Source organism: Pinus tabuliformis, chromosome 5_1 (genome assembly GCF_031772625.1).
Source record: "Pinus tabuliformis cultivar Carrire ecotype Pingquan chromosome 5_1, CPIR1, whole genome shotgun sequence".
Taxonomy (NCBI): Eukaryota; Viridiplantae; Streptophyta; class Pinopsida; order Pinales; family Pinaceae; genus Pinus; species Pinus tabuliformis.
Genome location: NC_142305.1, coordinates 974,819,546 through 974,839,953, shown reverse-complemented (window position 1 = coordinate 974,839,953; position 20,408 = coordinate 974,819,546). Strand labels below are relative to the sequence as shown.

The 20,408-nt window shown below is 37.6% G+C and overlaps 1 protein-coding gene across 7 annotated transcripts in view; it reads right to left on the bottom strand.

The window, feature by feature from the left end:
• Nucleotides 1–14,842, bottom strand: part of LOC149167995 (uncharacterized) — a 98,138-nt gene extending 83,296 nt beyond the window's left edge. For 2 of the 7 annotated variants that reach the window (XR_016260984.1, XR_016260985.1), the window contains exons 1-3: nt 14,407–14,842; nt 13,516–14,292; nt 13,194–13,377 (exon numbers count right to left, since the gene is read on the bottom strand). Coding sequence is in view for 5 of the 7 variants with exons in the window: in XM_089433286.1 (XP_089289412.1) it covers nt 13,194–13,377; nt 13,516–14,054 (723 nt within the window). In the remaining 2 variants the exon portion in view is untranslated. Of the gene's footprint in view, nt 1–13,193; nt 13,378–13,515 lie in introns of all 7 variants that reach the window. The other 5 variants (XM_089433286.1, XM_089433290.1, XM_089433289.1 and 2 more) reach the window with 5 other exon arrangements.
• Nucleotides 14,843–20,408: the final 5,566 nt, after the last annotated feature.

Genomic DNA, 20,408 nt, shown 5'->3' with positions numbered 1-20,408 from the left:
TGCATCTGCCACCAAATTTTGCTTCCCCTTTTTGTAGATGATTTCAAAGTCATAACCCAACATCTTTGTGACCCACTTTTGTTGCTCTTCAGAGGATAATCTTTGTTCTAAAAAGTATTTAAGGCTATCATGATCTGTTTTTACCTTGAAGTGTCTTCCCATTAGGTAGGGTCGCCATTTCTTAAGTGCATGGAGTATTGCCAACATTTCCTTCTCATAAATAGCTTTTCTTAGAAACTTTCCCTTGATTGGACGACTTTCAAAGGCAATGGGTCTTTCATCTTGCATTAGAACAGCACCAATTCCATTTCCTGAAGCATCACATTCCACAGTAAAGGTTTTTGTGAAGTCCGGTGTAGCTAAGACCGGTGCTTGGCACATTGCCTCTTTAAGATGTTCAAAGGCCTTTGTTGCTTCCGGAGTCCATGAAAATGCATAATGGCTTTAATTTTGGTAGGGTCTACCTTAACTCCTTCATGAGATACAATATGACCCAAATATTCCACCTCCTGGACTCCAAAGAAACATTTGGATCTTTTGGCATATAATTGTTTCTCTTCCAATAGTTGTAGCACCCTGACGACATGTTCAACATGATCCTTCCAAGACTTGCTATAGATAAGTATATCATCAAAAAATACTAACACAAATTTTCTAAGGAATGGTTTGAAAATTGAATTCATCAAACCTTGAAATGTTGAAGGTGCATTGGTAAGGCCAAAAGGCATGACTAAAAATTCATAATGACCCTCATGAGTTCTAAATGCCGTTTTCGGAATGTCTTCAATCTTCATTCTGATTTGATGATATCCTGAACGAAGATCCAACTTGGTGAAGTAAATTGATCCATGCAATTCATCTAGTAATTCATCAATGACAGGAATGGGGAACTTATCTTTAATAGTGAGCTTGTTGAGCTCCCTATAATCTGGACACATGCGCCATGATCCATCCTTCTTGTGCACCAATACTACTGGAGCAGAGAAAGAACTTTGACTCGGTTGAATTATACCAGCCTCTAGCATTTCTGCAACCATACGTTCAATTTCACTTTTTTGGACATAGGGATATCTGTACGGCCTGATGTTTGGAGGAACACTTCCTGGAATCAGATGAATAGCATGATCATGATCACGCATAGGTGGGAGACCTTTGGGAGTCTCAAATACCTTGGAATGATTGTCCAGGACTTTTTGGAGATCTGGAGAAATAGATGATTCTAATGTGGAAACATCTAGCGAACATAATTGTGCAATTACACCCCTTTGCTCCTTTTTTAGAAGCTTTGTCATACCATTAGAGCTTATTATCTTTCCTGGTTTCCCTGCAATACCCCTTAATTCAACTTCCTTTCCTTCCACAGAAAATTTCATGAAAAGTTCTTGAAAATTAAAAGCTATTGTACCCAAGGATTGTAGCCATTGGACTCCTAGTACAACATCAGCACCTCCCATTGGAATGGAAAGCATTGGGCTAGTCAATACATATTCTCCCATGGATAGCTTGATATTATGGCACTTTCCAGAGCAATTTATTGTTCCTCCATTTGCAATCATCACTTGACACTCTGGTGCTGGATATAGGAAGCAATTCAATTCTTTTGCTACCCTACAATGAATAATTGTGGGTGCTTCCTGAATCAATCAACACTATCACATTTTTCTTCTTGATTTGTCCTTCTATCTTGATGGTTTGAGGAGTGGTAATTCCCGCCAATGCATTACAAGATATGGTCGGATTTATTTGTTCTTCATATAGGCTTTGTTCCTGGAATATATCCTCTTCTTTTGACCTTTCTTGCTCCTTTTCTTCTTCCTCTTCACAATCTATGTAGAATAATTTATTCTCAGCACACTTATGACCTTTTGTGTATTTGCTATCACAATTGTAACAAAGCCCTTTTGCTCTTTTTTCTTCCAATTGTTGCGGTGTCAACCTTGTAGGTTGTGGAAGACTATGGGCAACAACACTTCCATCTTTATAGTTGTGAATGGTATGCTTCCTAGTTGCCATAATTTTGCTTTCCATTTTTCTTGCTAACCTGAATGCCTTCTCTAATGAATCAGGTTCCCAAAGGCGCACATCATGTTGGATATTATCCTTTAAAGACCCTATGAACACATCAATCCTATGCTCCTCTGGAATATCTTTTATCCTTATGTTCAATTTTTGGAACTCCTCAATGTGCTCCATTATTGAACCCTTTTGTTTGAGATTCATCAATTGGCTAAAAAAAGTGTTGCTTTTTGTATCCTCATAATGTGCTATCAATTCTTCCGTAAAAATTGCCCAAGTGATAAATTGTTTACGAGAACAAAGCCATTGATACCATACAAACTGATTTGGTTCCAAATATAAAGTTGCCATACGTACCTTTTGTGTGTTTTGCACATTATTGAGATCGAAGAATTGCTCCATCTGTAATATCCATGTGGCGGGATCCTTGCCATCAAACTTCCTCATATCGATTTTTGGAACATGATGAGTCTTCGATCCAACATTAGCGTCTATGGTATCATGATTAACATTTCTTTTGTTCTCATCATGAGTTTCCTTTACTACCTTTTCACCATTAGTGACACTTTCTTGTAGCAACTTCTTCAATTCTTCCATATCTGCCTTCAAATCTATCTTCAAATCTGCCATGTCTCTCTTCAAATCTGTCTTTGAATCATCCATCTTAGCTTCCATGCCCTTTATCTTAGATTCCACGCCACTTATCTTAGCTTCTGTTAGCTTTTGTGATCGTGACATTTGTTGCACTTGTTCTTGTAATTTTGATATATCACGTAGCATTTCTTCTTCTTCTTCATGAGTCATGCTAGAGCTTTCAGGTTCCTTACTAGGTGTTTGCATTTTCTTTCCTCGGGGCATCAGTTACCGATAATAATTCTTTACTATGCCCTTTGAATTCCTTTAAACCAAGCTTACACAAAAATTTAAAAAAAACTACACACCTTTTTTTCACTTTATAGAAGCCTGATATTGAATCTGATGTGTCTCTGTAATTTTGAATCATCCAGTTCTGAAATTGCTACCTGCAGTAGCCTTCTACGTCCTCTTTCCAATGCCACAAGTCTGAGCCAAATTGGATTCTCCAAGGAAGAGTTATGTGAAATCTCCCACAATGACTTGCTTTTAGACTGGTTCAGTAGAGCGAACTTGTACAACGTGCCACGAGCCACTGTTTCAACCTTTGAATCTAAAACACACATACAAGAAACTACAGTCCGTCCTCTTTCTGCACCTTTTTACGAAATTTCAATCCGATCTTCAGAGAGAGAGTTATGACGATTTTCCCCAGGTCACCTGTTTTGAATGTAATTCAGGAGTCTGCAAAAAGGCCAACTTCCTTAGATCATATCTCCGAAAATATCGCGCGAAAATCTCTGAAATTCGGACCCAAGGTTCAGCGCCAATTCTTCTCAAATGGGTTTTTTTTGCGACTTCTGAAACGTCACAGAAAAAAAAGTTATAGCGAAAATGCCACGATGACCTGTTTGGAGCAGCGAAACCCTAGAATCCAAAGCTCTGATACCAAATGTTATGAAACCAGCTCACAAGAAGATAGAAAAGAGAGATCCACGCCTTAAAATTCAGCCTCTTCGAGGGGGCAACCTCCTTTACATTACATAAATGAACAATTCTTGGATGATACAAATGAAAATACCTCCTTTCTATATATAAGAGTCTAAGTGGTCCCAATACAATCAAAGCCTACATAACAATAATATTGTAGGGCACAACAATAACAATAGTGGGCTTCTATGTGGCACAATAGTAACAATATGGGCACTACATGGGTACATCAATATAAATAAGGGGTATAACTACAATAGTAATGGGGTAATCACTAGTATTATAGGGACCCAACAAAGGAAGTGCTGTTGGTTTGAGTTTAGAACTATTGGGTGATTTGCTTTGAAGGAGGTGAAGAGGAGATTTCTTTCTGCTGGGAGGTGATGCTGGATTGGGCCTTTTATGGTTGTATCACTTCCTGAACTTTACTTCTTCCATTAATAAAGCATTTGAGGTTCTTCTATATGCATGTGTCTCAATGGTGTATTGTTATACTTGTGTATTTGATTTATTCTAATCCTTGAATCAATTATGAATGTATGCTTCTTGTAGTTTCCCTCTCTTGCCATTTTGCAGGATCTTGGTGTAGCTGGGCCAGTGAAAGAGCAAGGAGCCGGGAGCAAGCAGCAAGGAGAGAAGATTGGATCAACCATTAGCGAAAGACATCGGTTAGTAGATCTCTTTCTCCCCTATTTTACTTTCATAAAGAAGAAATCTTAGATAGCTTTGCTTCGATTGTTGCTGAGGTACTATCACCCTTAGAATGGGATAGGGTCATTCCGTATTGGATACTTTTCCCAACAACATTTGCGACAACCAGAGTGGGAACGTTTATCCGAGAATCCCATATTTCATGATCGCTCCAAGCACATCGATATCAGGTACCACTTTATCCGGGATATGGTACAGCGAGGAGCAATAAGGCTCCATCATATCGGTACATATGACTAGGTCGCCAACATTCTGACAAAGCCCCTAGGAAAGGTCAAATTCTTGACTTTCCGAGAACGAATAGGAGTTGTTGAGAGACCCTCTTATGAGGGTCCTTTATGATGCATACATTTATCTCTGGGAGCTCCACGGGGCTTGGGTACTTCTTGGAGCGACGAGCGACCATAGGGTTACTCACCCTCTCCTAGTGGTGCGCTGTGTACAAGGTGAATGGCTCAGCCTTCCCCTGTGATACCCCATGGCGACACGTAGGCAGGATGAGTGGTTCATCCTTCCCCTGTCGAGACATCCTACCCATGCAGTCTGGGACTCATGGGAAGTACCTCTCATTTGGCCAATGAGTAGGGAAATGAGGATAGGGACCAATGTAGTACCGATGGACGCATCATGTATCTGTCGTACTCCCTATGCTAGGATGACATTGATCTGGGATCAATTGGAACTAACTTCAGGTCAGTAAGAGCGCTATTGAGCACTCTCTTTTATCTGGGACTGACTTCAGGTCAATAGAGGATGGTATGATACATCCTCGATCATTTCTTCTTCTTCATAGTTCAGCAGAGCAAAGCCAAGCAGTGCAGGGCAGTGCATTTGATGGCAAAGATAGTACCGACAGACAGATGGATTAGCAGATGGAGTTCTCCCTAGTTGAGAGGGAGTGTTAAAATTGGCAACTAGGGCCAAACTCCATGTGGGTCATCTTATTTATGGCAGCTGATATTTTTCTTGGATTCCTCTCGTCGAGAGGTGTAGGATTGATCTAACGATCATCCAATTCCGACACGTATTCATGGAGATATGAATTTATTTGTATTTCTTGATAGTTTGTCAAGGTCGGCCAGCAAGATAAAGTGGCACACCCACAGCTTAACCGCAACGTTGCATATAAAGGAAGGAGACATTGTGCCTCATTTCACCATCACTCATCTCTTTATCTTCTCTCTCCTAATCTGATTGGGCAAGCATAGGAGCAACTGATCTCCCACACGTGGTAGAAGGAGGACAGATTTCTATTTTTAGGGTTGCATTGACTTTTCTGGGTTGCGTTGACTTTCAAGGTTGTGTTGACCAAGGTGCAGGGTTGCTGACCGTTGACCGAGTTGTTGAGGAATGCGTTGACCCAGCATTGACCAAATCTGATCTGCGCATTTTTGTTTTGGGTGTCATGTTGATCAGCGTTGACCAAAACGTTGACTAGCGTTGACTGGTTAGGGCTGACCGCATGCTGTTGTTCATTGACTGATGTTTGACCGTTGATCGAGGGTTGTTTTGGGCTGCCTATGTTTGTTGTTGAAGATCGAGTTCTTCAAGGTTGACTTGAGGTCAAATTGGAGTTGTTTGACCAGCTTTGACTTTGCTGGTTGGTGTTGTATTGCTGCTGATATAAAATCACAGATTTGTGATATTGTATTATCTCTCTCTCTCTGTTGAATTATTGAAGAATATAGAAGAATTGATCAATGGGTTTCCCCACATTGGGGCTTGTCCTTGGCTAGCCGCCACATCTTGTGTCTCTTGTCTTAGCTTGTCTTCTGTCGATTTTATTTATGTTCTATCAGCAATTTACTTATATGTTAATGTGATTGCTATACTGAGAATTGACATTGGGCTAATAAGAATAAATTGAAGTAAATTGCTCTAAGCATAGAAAATACCATAATTTAACATCCTTCCAACGAATTAGGCTTTTGTTCTAGGGATCCCAACTGTCCTCTTATTTTTACCCATCTGAATTCAAAGGATGATCTGAATTCTTGAACTGAGGAAATGCGAAGTGCCTCGGTGCCTATATATAGTTGTTTCCCATCATAAATAAGCTAACTTGAGTGTATGAAGGGATGTGTCTCTATGTAGTGAGCCGACTTGATCTTCCTTTAATTCAATTTGTAGGCCGACTTCTTCAAGAGGGATTGTGCTTGTCTTTGGAGGCCTTCTAAACATTTCTATAGACTTGTATATAGGCTCAAGAAGAGCTCTTCATACATGACATTAATTCTAGACTCTAAATGACAAATCCTATTATTCTAAAATCACTTGCTCATGAAACCCATGAAGCATGTTTACAATAATAATTTTGTTCTCTTTATTTCATCATTTACATTACTCATAATTATATGTCACTATCAAGACGGAACCTAGTTACACTTTCTTCAACACTCCCTCTTAACCAAGGAGGTATTCATAATGGTAATTGGTCATTCTCAATTTGAAGAATTTCTCATAAGAAGAATCGGATTGGTAACCCATTTGTATAGCATCATAGTAACCAACATTGTTTCCATGGCAAGGCCTTGACTGACAGCTCTGTCTCTCATCAAATCAAAGCACAATGTTGGCGAGACCAATGACTATAGACACCATCATTGTCTCTCAAGGTACATACCCACCCAGGTGTTCACTGAATATGACCTTTTAGGACTATTCTTATCTTGGGTTCCCAACCCTCAAAGAATATCGGTCCTCTTGCCTACTCTTATCTTGGATGCCCTACACATCCTCAAAGAGCATCAGATGTCAAATGATTACCCAATCCTCCATTCTTTCTTCCCAAGTGAAGACAAGAATGTTGTGTCTATCTCTCCCTCTCAACTAGGGAAGACATGCCCATTCCTGTAAAGGAATGTACCCAAGTTCCCTCTGACCAGGAACTTGCCCAAGCTCCCTCTCAATTAGGGACTTGTCAGAGCTCCCTCTTAACTAGGGACTCTCCTTTTCATCAGCAACTTCTTCTTCGTGGGTCCTTCAGCTACTTGATCAATCTCCTTCCTTGATCCCATGATATTCAGTCGAGCTTCTTTCGTGTAGGGCATTAGCCATCCATCACTTTCCTTCTTGGTTCATCATGTCATTCCTTTCTTCATGGAAAGTGGCCTTCTTGATACATATCTGGAACCTTCGTCATATGGCTACTTCTTCCTCATCATGTTTCTTTCAGGAATTTCCATCCACCACATGAATGCTAGTTGTACTTGTACTTACAACCCTTGTTCTAGTAGCCCTACATGAACTCATCCAGATATTATTCAAGAAATCAAAACATAACATTAAATCAAATAGTACCTTACGAGATGGCTCTTCATCATGGCATCTTCCTGTATGTATCAGCATCCTGCATACATGTTAACATATCTCCCAAAGATATCCATTGTCAAGGGTCTCCATCTTTTCCAGACTTTCATCAGAGTCTTCATATCTTTCCGGGAGATTTCCTAGTCAAATCTTTTTGGTCCTTTGGATGTTGATTGCCTTCATCAGGGTTGCATATCTCACGATCTCTTCCTTCCTCACACATTCCATTCCCAGGAGCTTTCAATCAGAGTTCCTTAATTGTAGTCAACCACCTCATACTTCATATGAGGACATATTATGTTGATTTCATCTAGTGCGACTTATGCCTTCTTGCATCCTTTCAGAGGAGGAGATCCTTTTCCCTTGATCATGCTTCTCAAGATAGAAGTAGTGATCCATGTTACCTACAACCATACGACATGACTTTATAATATCAAATACAAGCATACATACCTCATTTTACCTTTAGGTCATCTAGGCTTCTTCCAACAGCTTCCTTGATTGAAAAGATCTTCAACCCCTTGATCTGCTTCATTTCTCATGTCATCATACCATCATCCCATGAACTCCACAAGTTGGAGTTTTTGATGAAACACTTGCTTCCTCTCTAGATTAGTGAACCCTCCGATGAGGATTCCATCAGAGAATCTTGAGGATCTTGTATATCCCCATCTGGTAGATGTTTCCTTTTTGACTTGATGTATGATGAGCCTTGTCCTAGATGACTTCATCCTTTCCTTCAATGTTCAATGAGGTTCCCAAGAGCTATATCCTTCATGTTTGACTGCCATGGATTTTGTCCTTCATGATTCCCATGGTGATGTCATGAGCTCTTGTTTCTAATGCTTCCATGATGCCACGATGCATCTTATTGTCATGGCCATATCAAAAGATTGAGGAGCTTATGATAAGACCCTTTTGTGAGGGATACCATCTCAATCATAGTAGAGATCTGTTACTCCCTCTTTCCTTGGCCCTTTTCTTTAGCTTCCTCCATCTTTCTAACGATATGAGCTTTCTTTTCATAATCTTTCTATAGCATTGAATCTTAGCTATATTGTTTTGTCTTGTTTTGAGGACCAAAATTCCCTTTCTGCAATGTTTGAGTCTTTTAACCTTCAACATTTTCGCCCTCAACTTGTCTTTTTTCTATCTAACATAGAGACCACAAGTTGAATGAGGTAACTTTCTTGACATTTGTTACCTTGCTTATCAATTAGAACAATGATGATTATCTTCTTATCATTTCTCCCAGATCTCCTAATTGAGATCTCATGAAGATATTCCTTCATTCTTTGATACCTTTAATTTTCTGTAGATCAGGTCTAAGTGATATGACCTTATTTACTGCATTTTCAGAGAATATATCTTCTAGTATTTCATATATCTCTTTTATGTCTCCTCTCCTGCTACATAGGGATGAGAGGACCTTTGACTAATTTCATAAGAATCCTATGAGTCCCTTGATCCTTTTACATGCATTCAAACAATGCTTGACCTTCAGAGACTTTTCCATAGACATCAATGACTTCTCTTCCGGGGACTATATCTATCCTCCTTTCTTATGCAAGGAATTTCGATGACCCAACCGATTTATAGATCTCCTTGCACACACGAAGTCATTTAACCAAACTTGATTATAAAATAAAAGATACTTACTTGACAAGTGAAGATGAACTCTTCCACTTGATCACTTTGATGATTAGAGCTTCCTCTTGGATGATCTTCTTTCAGATGAAAAAGCTTTTCTTCAATAGAAAAGGTGGCTCCTTATGATGAGGATGATTTGCTGCTTCTTTGGATAATCTTCTTCTAGGGTAAGGAGATGATCCTTGCTTGTTTTTATAACCTTGAAGATGACAATAACTTCTCGCCTTCACTATGCTTTGCCTTCCTTGTAGTGTAGATATGGACTGCTTCTAGGGTTTCAACCTTTTCCAAGGTGATGTGATCTTCATTTTTGAGGTCCTTCAAGCTACCTTGCTTTGTAGACAACTTGATGAGGGTCTTGGTGGTCTTTTGATGATGACTACGCAAACAAAAACTCTTGTTGTTGTAGACTGCTTCTTCGATCTAAGGTTTGATCAAAATCAGGGTTCGATTCTTCAATGTAGATCTTGATTCTTTTCTTTGATATCCTTCGACTTGTTTTGATGCCCTTCTTGAAACTTGATACTTGAATGTCTCTTTTTTGCCCTTCCTTTGACTTCAGCACCTTAGCTCTGATACCATGTTGAAGAATCTAGGGCAAATTAAGTTAATATGATTCTTCTCATCATGTGAGGTATTTTTTACTTTTTCTTATTAGCACAATCTTCACTTGTTATTATTAGAGTGTGTCTTCTTAGTTCATCAAATAGTTACCAAAACAAAAGAGACAAGAACACAAGATGTTGGCTTTCTGCCAGGGCCAAAACCTCTCACTCTTTGAGAGGAAAACACATAAATTCTTCTTATAGAAATTCCAATTGACGAATACCAAGACCATGACCCTTGACCTATTTAGCCATTCCAAGATCAAGACACCAATCCTCTTCTTCGTCATTGTTGAGATCATCATCACTGCTACAATACCAATGCCATCACTACTGCACTACCGAGATCTACATTACTGTTGCACCTTCACCGAGATCTTCATCATAACAATTAGATCTCCATACTGAGATATGTATATATATATGAGAGTTGCATTGAGATCTTCATCAAGATCATGATCTTGTAACTATATCGAGACCATGATTACATCTATGCCAAGATTATGACTGCATATAGAATGTATGTTGAGACAGAGTGTGTCACTGTGGGATCACTGAGATATTCCTCATCAAAGGGACAGGTCCATTCTAAAGTTTCCACAGAGATTTTGCCACTACCCATCCGAAGAACACTGAGATGTATCCGAACCTCATTCTGCCTCTACCCATCCAAATTCAGAGATCACTGTAGCCTCATTCGAACATCAAAGAGAGGTATCTGAATCACTGTACTTGCAGCTAGCCCTTAGATCTTTTCGTTGTTCCATTATCATCTTTTCTTGCTGCTCCTTCCATCGAATTAGCTTCTGTTCTAGGGATCCGAACTGTCCTCTTATTATTACCCATCTAAATTCAAAGGATGATCTAAATTCCTGAACTGAGGAAATGTGAAGTGCCTTGGTGCCTATATATAGTGGTTTCCCGTCATAAATAAGTCGGCTTGACTGTATGAAGGGATGTGTTTCTATATAGTGAGCCGACTTGATCTTCCTTTAATTCAATTTGTAGGCCAACTTCTTCAAGAGTGATTGCGCTTGTCTTTGGATGGCTTCTAGACATTTCTACAGACTTGTATACATTAAATATAGGCTCAAGAAGAGCTCTTCATACATGACATTAATTCTAGACTCTAAATGACAAATCCTATTATTCTAAAATCACTTGCTCATGAAACCCATGAAGCAAGTTTACAATAATAATTTTGTTCTCTTTATTTCATCATTTACATCAGTCATAATTACATGTCATGATGAAGACCGAACCTAGTTACACTTTCTTCAACACAACAAACTAGAAAAACACTAGATAGCTCTTCCAGGGCAATGAGATGGCATGTCATCATGAAACCACGACTCCATCCCCCCATGGTCCTCCAAAGTACAACCAAAAGGATGAGCACCCTATATCTCATCAAGCATCATCATGATAGCAAAATGGGCAAAGAATATGCTATATTGTTTTCTTTAGAATACAAATGCCAATAATTATCCCAAACCCCTTCAATCAATCCAATGAACACCACCAACCAAAGCATCCAACCTTAACAACATCAAGGAGCAGGTTGAGCCAATTTTCAAGCACAAAAATAGGGTGTGTATCCCTGCAAATACATCTTTATCACTCATGTCAATATGAGGGATGACATGGCAAAAATCAAAATGATTTGAACTAGTCACTTGCAACATCTTTTATTTTCCATCAATCTTAAATTTTCTATATTTCATCCACTAGCGATAATTATTAATTAACATTAAGTCAATAGCTTTAAACTTAAGTGTTCCTCAGCTGAGCAACATTTATTATTTATAAAAGAGAGACAATAATTATGTAAATGTTTACAGACAATATTTTATAAGGGCATTGTGCTGCAAGAGGCACATTGCATTGGTGAGAGTGAGGCAATTCATAGCCCCCACTCAAGTTTGATTCCTCAAATAGTGGTGAGTCCCGCAAGGTGGGCATTGTAAAGTGATAGATGGGTGTTGAAAAGTGACAGAGTTGTGGTTCTCAAGTCAAAGCTGGCCTCATGCCTCCAAGTGTCAATCAACACCCCACCTCTTGATACGCAACAAATGATTAGCATGTTAACAATCTTGAGAGGCATCTTATCAAAAAAAATTTAAGAACATTTCACAACTGCTTTTTGCAATTCTAAGAAAACACATTTTTTATGTTTTCACCAATGGGAAATTTTAGCATCTCACAACGCCCAATCAACGATGGTAAAAAGCAACCATACGTAAACACTACCATATAACTATGCTTCTAACCCAGTAGCATGATCCTAAAAGTCCGTAATGGGTGAACCCTCCACAAGTTCACACTTTGAAAGGTTCACATTGAACTTATCCACAAGCCTGGAAATCCATGAATTCGCATATTGATACCTACATTTCTACAAATATTCCTAGTCTGCTTACTTATGGCAAGCATTCAGTCACAGCTTGTGCAATTCTAAGCTGTTCTGGTCCACGAGTTTGCATGTTCATGCCTATAATTCTGCAACTATGCAAATAAAACTATGTTTATAACAAGTAACTCACTTCACAAAATTGTGCATTCTCTCGCTTGTTCTAGCAAATTCTCTCAGGAATCTGTCCTAAGTTATGTAATCTATATAATAAGTTTGCTTGATAAACAACAACAACAAGCAATAACAATAGGACAACTAGAGTCAAGGACAAAGCAACGAAAATGTCGGTTGGGAAAATGTCAGGAATACCTGACTTTGACATGCATTCTTTTGTCTGGGAACACATTCTAGAAGGCACACTTTCACTTCTGCCTCTTCAATATTCCTTTAAACAAAGGCTTCATTACATTCAACCCATTTACACTAATTGATTATATCTCATACAAAAATAATTATGTAACAGAAGTTAGCTCCTTTCATGGATGTGGGGGTCAAATGAAATTTTATATTTTGTTTTTCTATAACTGGCATTCCTTTCATATTTAGGATGATATTTCGTAAGTCCACAAAACTATGCTATTGTTGATCTGCATTTGTGACTGTCATGTTACTTCAATTTTTAAATAATATATCTAGAATAGTGTATTCATACAGTAACTATTGTTAAGCGTAGGGGTAATGGCAAAGAAGGCAAGCTATTGTGAATCCATAGCTGTCTTGACCTGTATAGTATGAACTCATTATATCGTATGCCAATGCCGAGCAATAAAACAAAAACTTACTGCTAAAATAATTGGCTCCATATCTGGCCTTATAGTCTCTAGTCTCTTTGGCTGCATTAGTTAATGGGCATGAAACTGAGGAATAAGACAATGTACTACAAAATAAAAGCATGGACCAAGCAAATCAAAACAAAATATGCACACCTCCGTTTCCAATTTGCATCTTTCTCTATCCACTTGCTCTTTCAGCATTATTGCTTGCTGCCTGATATAAGCAATTTCCAATCTTTCAGCTTGTGCCTGTGCTGTCCAGTGTGTAATAAGTTCTTCCCGAGTTCGAACAGCCTGTTCTCGCCTGGCAAGATCCTCCTCCTTCATTGAAAGACGCCTGTTAAAAGAATAAAGTTACAACTTACAGACCAATTTTTCAGACAGACAACTAACTTTGTGTTTGAATTCTTCAACCAAGTGCAAATTTAACCTGCAAGAAACTTTACATGCCATCAAAGCAGATAATTCTGCATACCGTTCTCTGGCATCATAGGCGTCATCCAGCTGCTTCCATAGCCTGTAGCAGCTGTCTCGCTGAGACTGGAAGCTGTCGTGATGAGGATATGAATAACAACTCCCGGTTGGACCATCAAACTGTCTGTCATTTCTTGAGGTGTCTTCTCCCTTGGACTGAAGGTGTCCTTCGGCCCACGTATTATCTAATTCGGCTGTAGTAGTACCACGTAAAGGTAGGGTTTGTTGCCGATGCCAAGTATAATTCTTTCTCGTGGGGGCTTTTTCAGCGGTTTCATAGGACCTGGCTGGATTAGTGGACCGGCGATCATCATGGTCAATGTCATCATTCCGAAATGTATTATGATGAGCACTATTACCAGGGGATGCACTGTGATGGTAATTGGACTGGTTCCTGGGGACCTGATCTGTGATAACCCCACGCATTCTCCGCCTCTTCTTACTATTCTTGCGGGGAATGTGCGGTACAAAGGATTTGTGATTTGCACTCGAGACAGGGTCGGGGGCCGTAGCCGGGGATGGAGCAGGAACCGAATCCATGTGATTACTCTTCTGCTTAAAACTTAAAACCAAATTCCCTCTCAGATTAAATAAAGAAACAGTGAGGCTATAAGTGGGCAGCAATGTTGGTACTCTGAATAAAGGTTTCTGGCCAAAACAGTGAAGATGATCTTGTTTTAGATAAAAAGTTTACCTTTAACGGATATAATCGAGATGTTTTTCAACGGTTGGTTTTGCAGAGAGCCAATGTCTGGAAAATTAACCCGAAAAGAAAGCCCTGAAAAACACATGGAAAGAATAATTGAATGGAACCTTGATAATAATGACCTGAAAAGGCTAAGGTGCGGTATTCATGAAAATCAACTGAATGAATCTTGTAACTATTACGGACAAGGAACTGAAATTCCACGGCCGCTGGGTGAATTCGCTGGAAACAAGAATGCCACCAAGCGTTCAGTGCCACAGCAATCCAATTATTCTAAATGTCAGTTTTAAGCGTGCACCAATGTATGCAAGAAATAAATCAGTAGGAAAACGTCCAACATGTATACTAGGATCAATTTCAGATCCTAGTGCTTGAGCAAGTGAAAACGAAGGGATTTCGGCACCCCGTGAAATCGATTCATTGACGTAAACATTGGGGCAGTGGAAATGGCACAGAAGAGGAAACCGTTTCTCCAACGGGATGTGCCTACAAGAACAGCAGCTCGTTTGAAGGGGTTTTAGAGACCGCGAAACCCCCATCGTATTTTAAGCTTGTCTTATCTTAAAGTCATCGGAGAGCCGAATAGATATGGCTTCACAGACGAAGCGAACCAGTAACGACCTTTTGGATCATTGGTGATTTATACAAACATAAAATCGATGGTTATTTCGGTAGATCGCGAGATCAAATCCGCGTAAAGATATTTCATCAAAGATCTTAAAATTAAAGAGCATTTTCCCACGGAAGTTTTAAAAAGTTTGGAAGTATATTACAAAGATTTCAAAAAAATTACCCATGACGATTCACAATGGACACAAACATTCCTTGCAATATAGGTTTTTGACCATTACAAACATTTCTTTTACCAATATAAATTTAAAGGATTACAAATATTTTTTTTACCAATATAAATTTAAAGGACCATTTTTAAATGAATCAAATATTATTTTTTACCAAATATAAATTGATTTTTATTTATTTATGTAAATTTAAAAAAAAAAGTATTTTACTATTCACAATGAATGAATCAAACAATTATTTTACTAATACAAATTTTAAAAAAAAAATACATTTTATTCATTAAAAATCACAATAGATTTACCTACACTATAATTATATATTTAAATTTGATAAACATTTTAAGAAAATACCTTAATTGATCATAAAAATATTGAAAAATCAAATCCATATTTATAGAGAATCACTTCATACATCTAGTAAATTACAAACATTTCTTTTATCAACATAAATTTAGTGAATTGCAAACATTTATTTTACCAACATAAATTTAAAAGAGCATTTTTATCTATTTATGTAAATTTAAAAGAGAGTATTTTACCAATCACAATGAATGAATCAAACATGTTTTTTACTAATATAAATTTAAAACGTTATGAGAAAATACCATATTTGATCATAAAAACTTCAAAGTCTAAATCCATATCAATAGGGAATCACTCCATACATCTAGTGGAAATTAGTGAATCTATTTATGTAAATTTAAAAGAGAGTATTTTACCAATCACAATGAATCAACCATGTCGTTTACTAATATAAATTTAAAACATTATGAGAAAATACCATACTTGATCATAAAAACTTCAAAGTCTAAATCCATATCAATTGGGAATCACTCGATACATCTCATGGAAATTAGTGAAAATTAGGAGTGGTATGAGTGTATTTCCACTTTTTATTGATTTCCTTTAATAATGTTTTATTTAAATATTAATAAAAGGTGTGTTGTTGGGGGGAGGGGGACGGGATCTTGTAGTTGGAGAAAATTGTGGTATTTTTTAATGTTAGTTTTCCCACCAAGTTTGAGGTATGGAAAGTTAAGTTTTATCACCAAATTCTTTGGAATTTGTCGACATTGGCCAATGTAAACTTCTCTTAACATTGGCTCAAGGGAGTCAAGAAGATTTTGTGGGAGGTCATTTAAATTTCACTTTTCATTAATTTCCTTTAATAGTGTTATCTTTAAATATTAATAAAAGTTGTGTGTGTGTGTGTGGATACCATGGTTGGTTTGTAGTTGGAGAAATTGCGTATTTTTTAATGTTAGTCTTCCCACCAAGTTTGAGGTATGGAAATTTAAGTGTTATCACCAAATTCTCTAGAATAAGGATGTGCCTTGAGATGAATTTATCGACATTGGACAATGTAAACTTCTCTTAACATTGGCTCAAGGGAGTCAAGAAGTTTTTGGGGGAGGTCATTTAAAATTTTATTAGTATATTGAACACCTGCATAAAGAGTCGTAAGGTTGAGAACCAAGAGGACTTTGCCAATGGATTCCCTTAAAAAGGAGTTAAAGGTGACTACTAGAAGTAATGATCAAAAAATGGCAAGTCCAATAGAAGAGACACCTTCTTCTAAGAGAGGAAGTGTTTTATGGCTTCCCAAGGCTTCCAAATTCTTTGAACATGAACACCAAAGATCTTAACATGAGAAGGAGTGAGAAAGAGGGTTTATAGAGAGATCCACTAGCATGCATGATGCCTTCCAAGTGGTAAACATTGCCAAATGAGATGCATTGGAAAGACTTTCCAAACTCCCTTGCCCTCAACATCTCTAATTGCCCACCTAGGACATAGTCCTCATGCTTGAACAATCATTTGAATAATACCCCTAGCCCCCAAACTCTCTCAAAGAGCAACAAAGCTCCCAATTAACTCTATGAAACCCTTTTCCATTTATCAACTTTGGCTCATTAAAAATTATTGAGGGTCTTTTCTAAGCATCAATATGTTGCTTTGGATGGAACCTAGTAGGATGAATAGTATACATGAGTTGTGACCAAGATTTTGGTGCAAATTATTATTTGACCACCATAGTAAAGGACTCGGTGATCCACTTAGTTGTCTTGTTCTTTGTGGTCACACTATCACTTCCCATAGGTCTCTACATGATTCCTAATGCATATTATGTTGATAATGAAATGAAGATGGCAAGAATTGACGTGAGATATTATAAAGAGCATAATAATATAGTGAAATCCAAATCTATTAATGAAAGAAAGAATGAAAATGTTGCAATATGCAAAGTAATACAAATTGGCCATGATGGTGATAACTTGTTTCCAATGTCAAATATGCTCATTTGAAAGAAGCCAATAACAAGAAGCTAAAACCATATTTTATAAATGTCAGCAAAATCCAAGAGGCAAAAACTGTAATATGCAAGAACCTTAACCTTGGCATGAAATTATGGTTAAATGGGAATGTTGAGTTGAACAAATTTAAGGTATTCAAGAGACGGGAGCCTTGCCAAGGCTATATCATTTTGCTCATTTGAATGTTTTAGGCCTTCCTTAGTTCATTAGAAATAAAATAAAAAGATTTATCTGTATTTGGTGTGAACAATGCATGGGAAATCATTGAAAACTATGTCAAAAGTTCAAGACCCCAAAATTGTCAAAATTAAAACAATTTTAAAAATGGCCCTGGTCATCTAGATTAGTGCCTATAAGGCAAATGGCATGCCCCAAAATTTTAAAATCTGTGTAAGTAAATCCACTACTACTTTTGGGAGGCCAGTCAAGGGGGCATAAGTTGTTGGCATTATTTATAGCAATATGTTTATCCCATTGAATGTTTGATCCCATGAGTACAAATAGGGTGTCCAGAAGCTCTGTGGTTTAGACCTAGGAAGTCTAGTCATTTGGAATTTCCAAGAAGGAGCTTTAGTTTTGGCAGATCCCTCCAATTAGACCCAAAATCATCGTTGAGCTAATTACTTAGTCAAGAGCTTCAATTACGAGCATGTAGAGGATTAGGATTAAGGGTCCCCTACTGAATAGACTTGAAAATGTTCAAATTTGTAAAGATTTAAATATTACCATAGATAAATATGTGTTGCATTTAGATTTTTATGATGTAGATATGAATGATGTGGATATCGTTTTGGATATGCTTGGATGGACTCAATTGATATAGTTAATATTAATGTGCAAAAAAGGTTTTTGAAGTTGTGGTACAATAAAAATAAAGTTACATTGCAAGATATTTCTCTTATGAAATAAAGGAGGCACATGAAGAGGTAACTATAGGGAAACAAGTTGTAGTACCTAATGACACATCAGATGAAGAGATCATGGTTGAATTAGAAGAAAAGGTTATACAAGCACTTGAAGCAAATCCCCGTGAAGTGCATAAACATGAATAAGAAACTAAGGAGCTAGATGTCTTAAAGGAACCATAGGTTGAAGAGGCAAATAAAGAAGAACTAATGGCTATGGTTGCTTTATGTCACCACCCCTGCCACTCAAAGAAACAATAGTCGTCAAGGTAAGGGAATGAGCATTAACAAGCTTAGTAGGTCATATTATATGGCTAATTTCCATGTTTTAAAGATTAAACATGCTAAGGGAAATGGAATGTAATGTGCAGAAGGAGGATAACATGGGGTGCCTAGGGAGGTACCCAAGGGTATAATAAATGTAAGGTGGCCATAATATTGGAATAGGCCCACTATGTAATTAAAATAAAATAAAATAATAAGGAGTAGTAGGCATAATATCCCATGATTACTCATGAAAGAACATAAATAAACATGAGTAATGTTGCATTGTATTGTCTTGTAGCAAGTATGGCTAGTTATGGAGTGATTCCTCTGTAAAGAGTATTTGATGGAGCCATCCTACTTCAAGGCTTATTCTCTCTATATTCTTGGTTTTGTTTATGGTGAATGTCCTGGATATCTTTTAATTTTTAGGGTTTATATTGGGATTTTTATGGTAGATCCTCTCTTATATCTTCGAGGCTTTATGACAAACTAGTTACCACTATAACCCAAGTGTATATCCAACAACCCACAAGCCATACATTCCAACAACTTATGACTCAACAAGGGCCAGGATGTTTAAGGACGCACCCACCTTTTGGAAGCCTAACTCATGAGGGGGTGCCTACCCTTCTAGAATTATCACAATGGACCAAGTCTGATTTAAGATTTGAACCTAGGTGGGAAGAGTGTAAGACCAACCTTCCCACCACTTGAGCTATTACTCTTTAGTAACCTTACACATACTTATATCAAGGCACTTTTGGGTAGCTTCATGCATACCTATGAAGAGGCCTTAGGTTTTTAACATCATTGAATACTCTACAAATTCTCATTCACTTCCTTCGTGGTTAGAAGTCCAACCTAAGGAATTTTTTATGGTTGATATATTCTCATTGGTTTCCTTAGTGGAAAGAGTAAATATTTCATAGGTTGGTGGCAAATATTGATCCAATGAAGTTTTCTACGTGATTAACTACCTCTTACTTGGCAAACATCATCCACCCAAAGTATATGACACTAGCATAAGCTTACTTTTATTTATCATAAAGGCCCATTGCAACTCCCCCATAAGACCTTCCATCTCATTTTGCATTATTGCAACTATAATGAATTTGATAAATTTACTTGCCTTACCTACCTAGAGAGGTGACCATTTTGGAAATGTCCGCTTCCCACCATATTATCCATCCACCATCTTGACATGGCATAAGAATCAAGTTCCACACAACACAAATGTAGATCAAGGAGCTTGGGTTATGGAGGTGCAAAACATTAAGGATAAAATGAATGTGAGACATTTACATTTATTCAACTCCCATTATTATAGTATAAACTAGATGGGTTTGTGGTTTAATGAGGTGGTCATGTCAATGACATCAAGTGGGTGACCTCCATATGAGTCAAAACCAAAAGGAATTATCTCATAGCCCTATCAAGCATTTCATAAATTTAATCCAATTGTTCTTGAAATTTTTCTAGATGAATCAAGCCTTTGAAGAATATTAGTGTGCTTAGGGTCATACGACCCATGTTGGGCCTTTAGAGATAGATAGGGTTTGTTTTCCTTGATAGGTGCACCAATAATACTACTTCTATATCCTTTTGACACACAACTATTTTAAATCCCCACATAGAAGCCAAAGGCTGTTAAGAAGTTCATCTACAAGCCAACATCGAGATACCACACACTCACCTAAGCCATTAGAAGTATAATTATCAACTCTTCCTCATAAAGAACTATCCAAATCAAGTAAAATCTAAACATGTATTTGTGATGGGATGGATCCACAATAAACAAACAATTCTAGCAAACTGTGGAAATACCATGTTAACAACAATGAATTTCCCATCAAAAATATTAGAGATAAAGTACTTAGACCATAGCCATATTATAGTTTGGG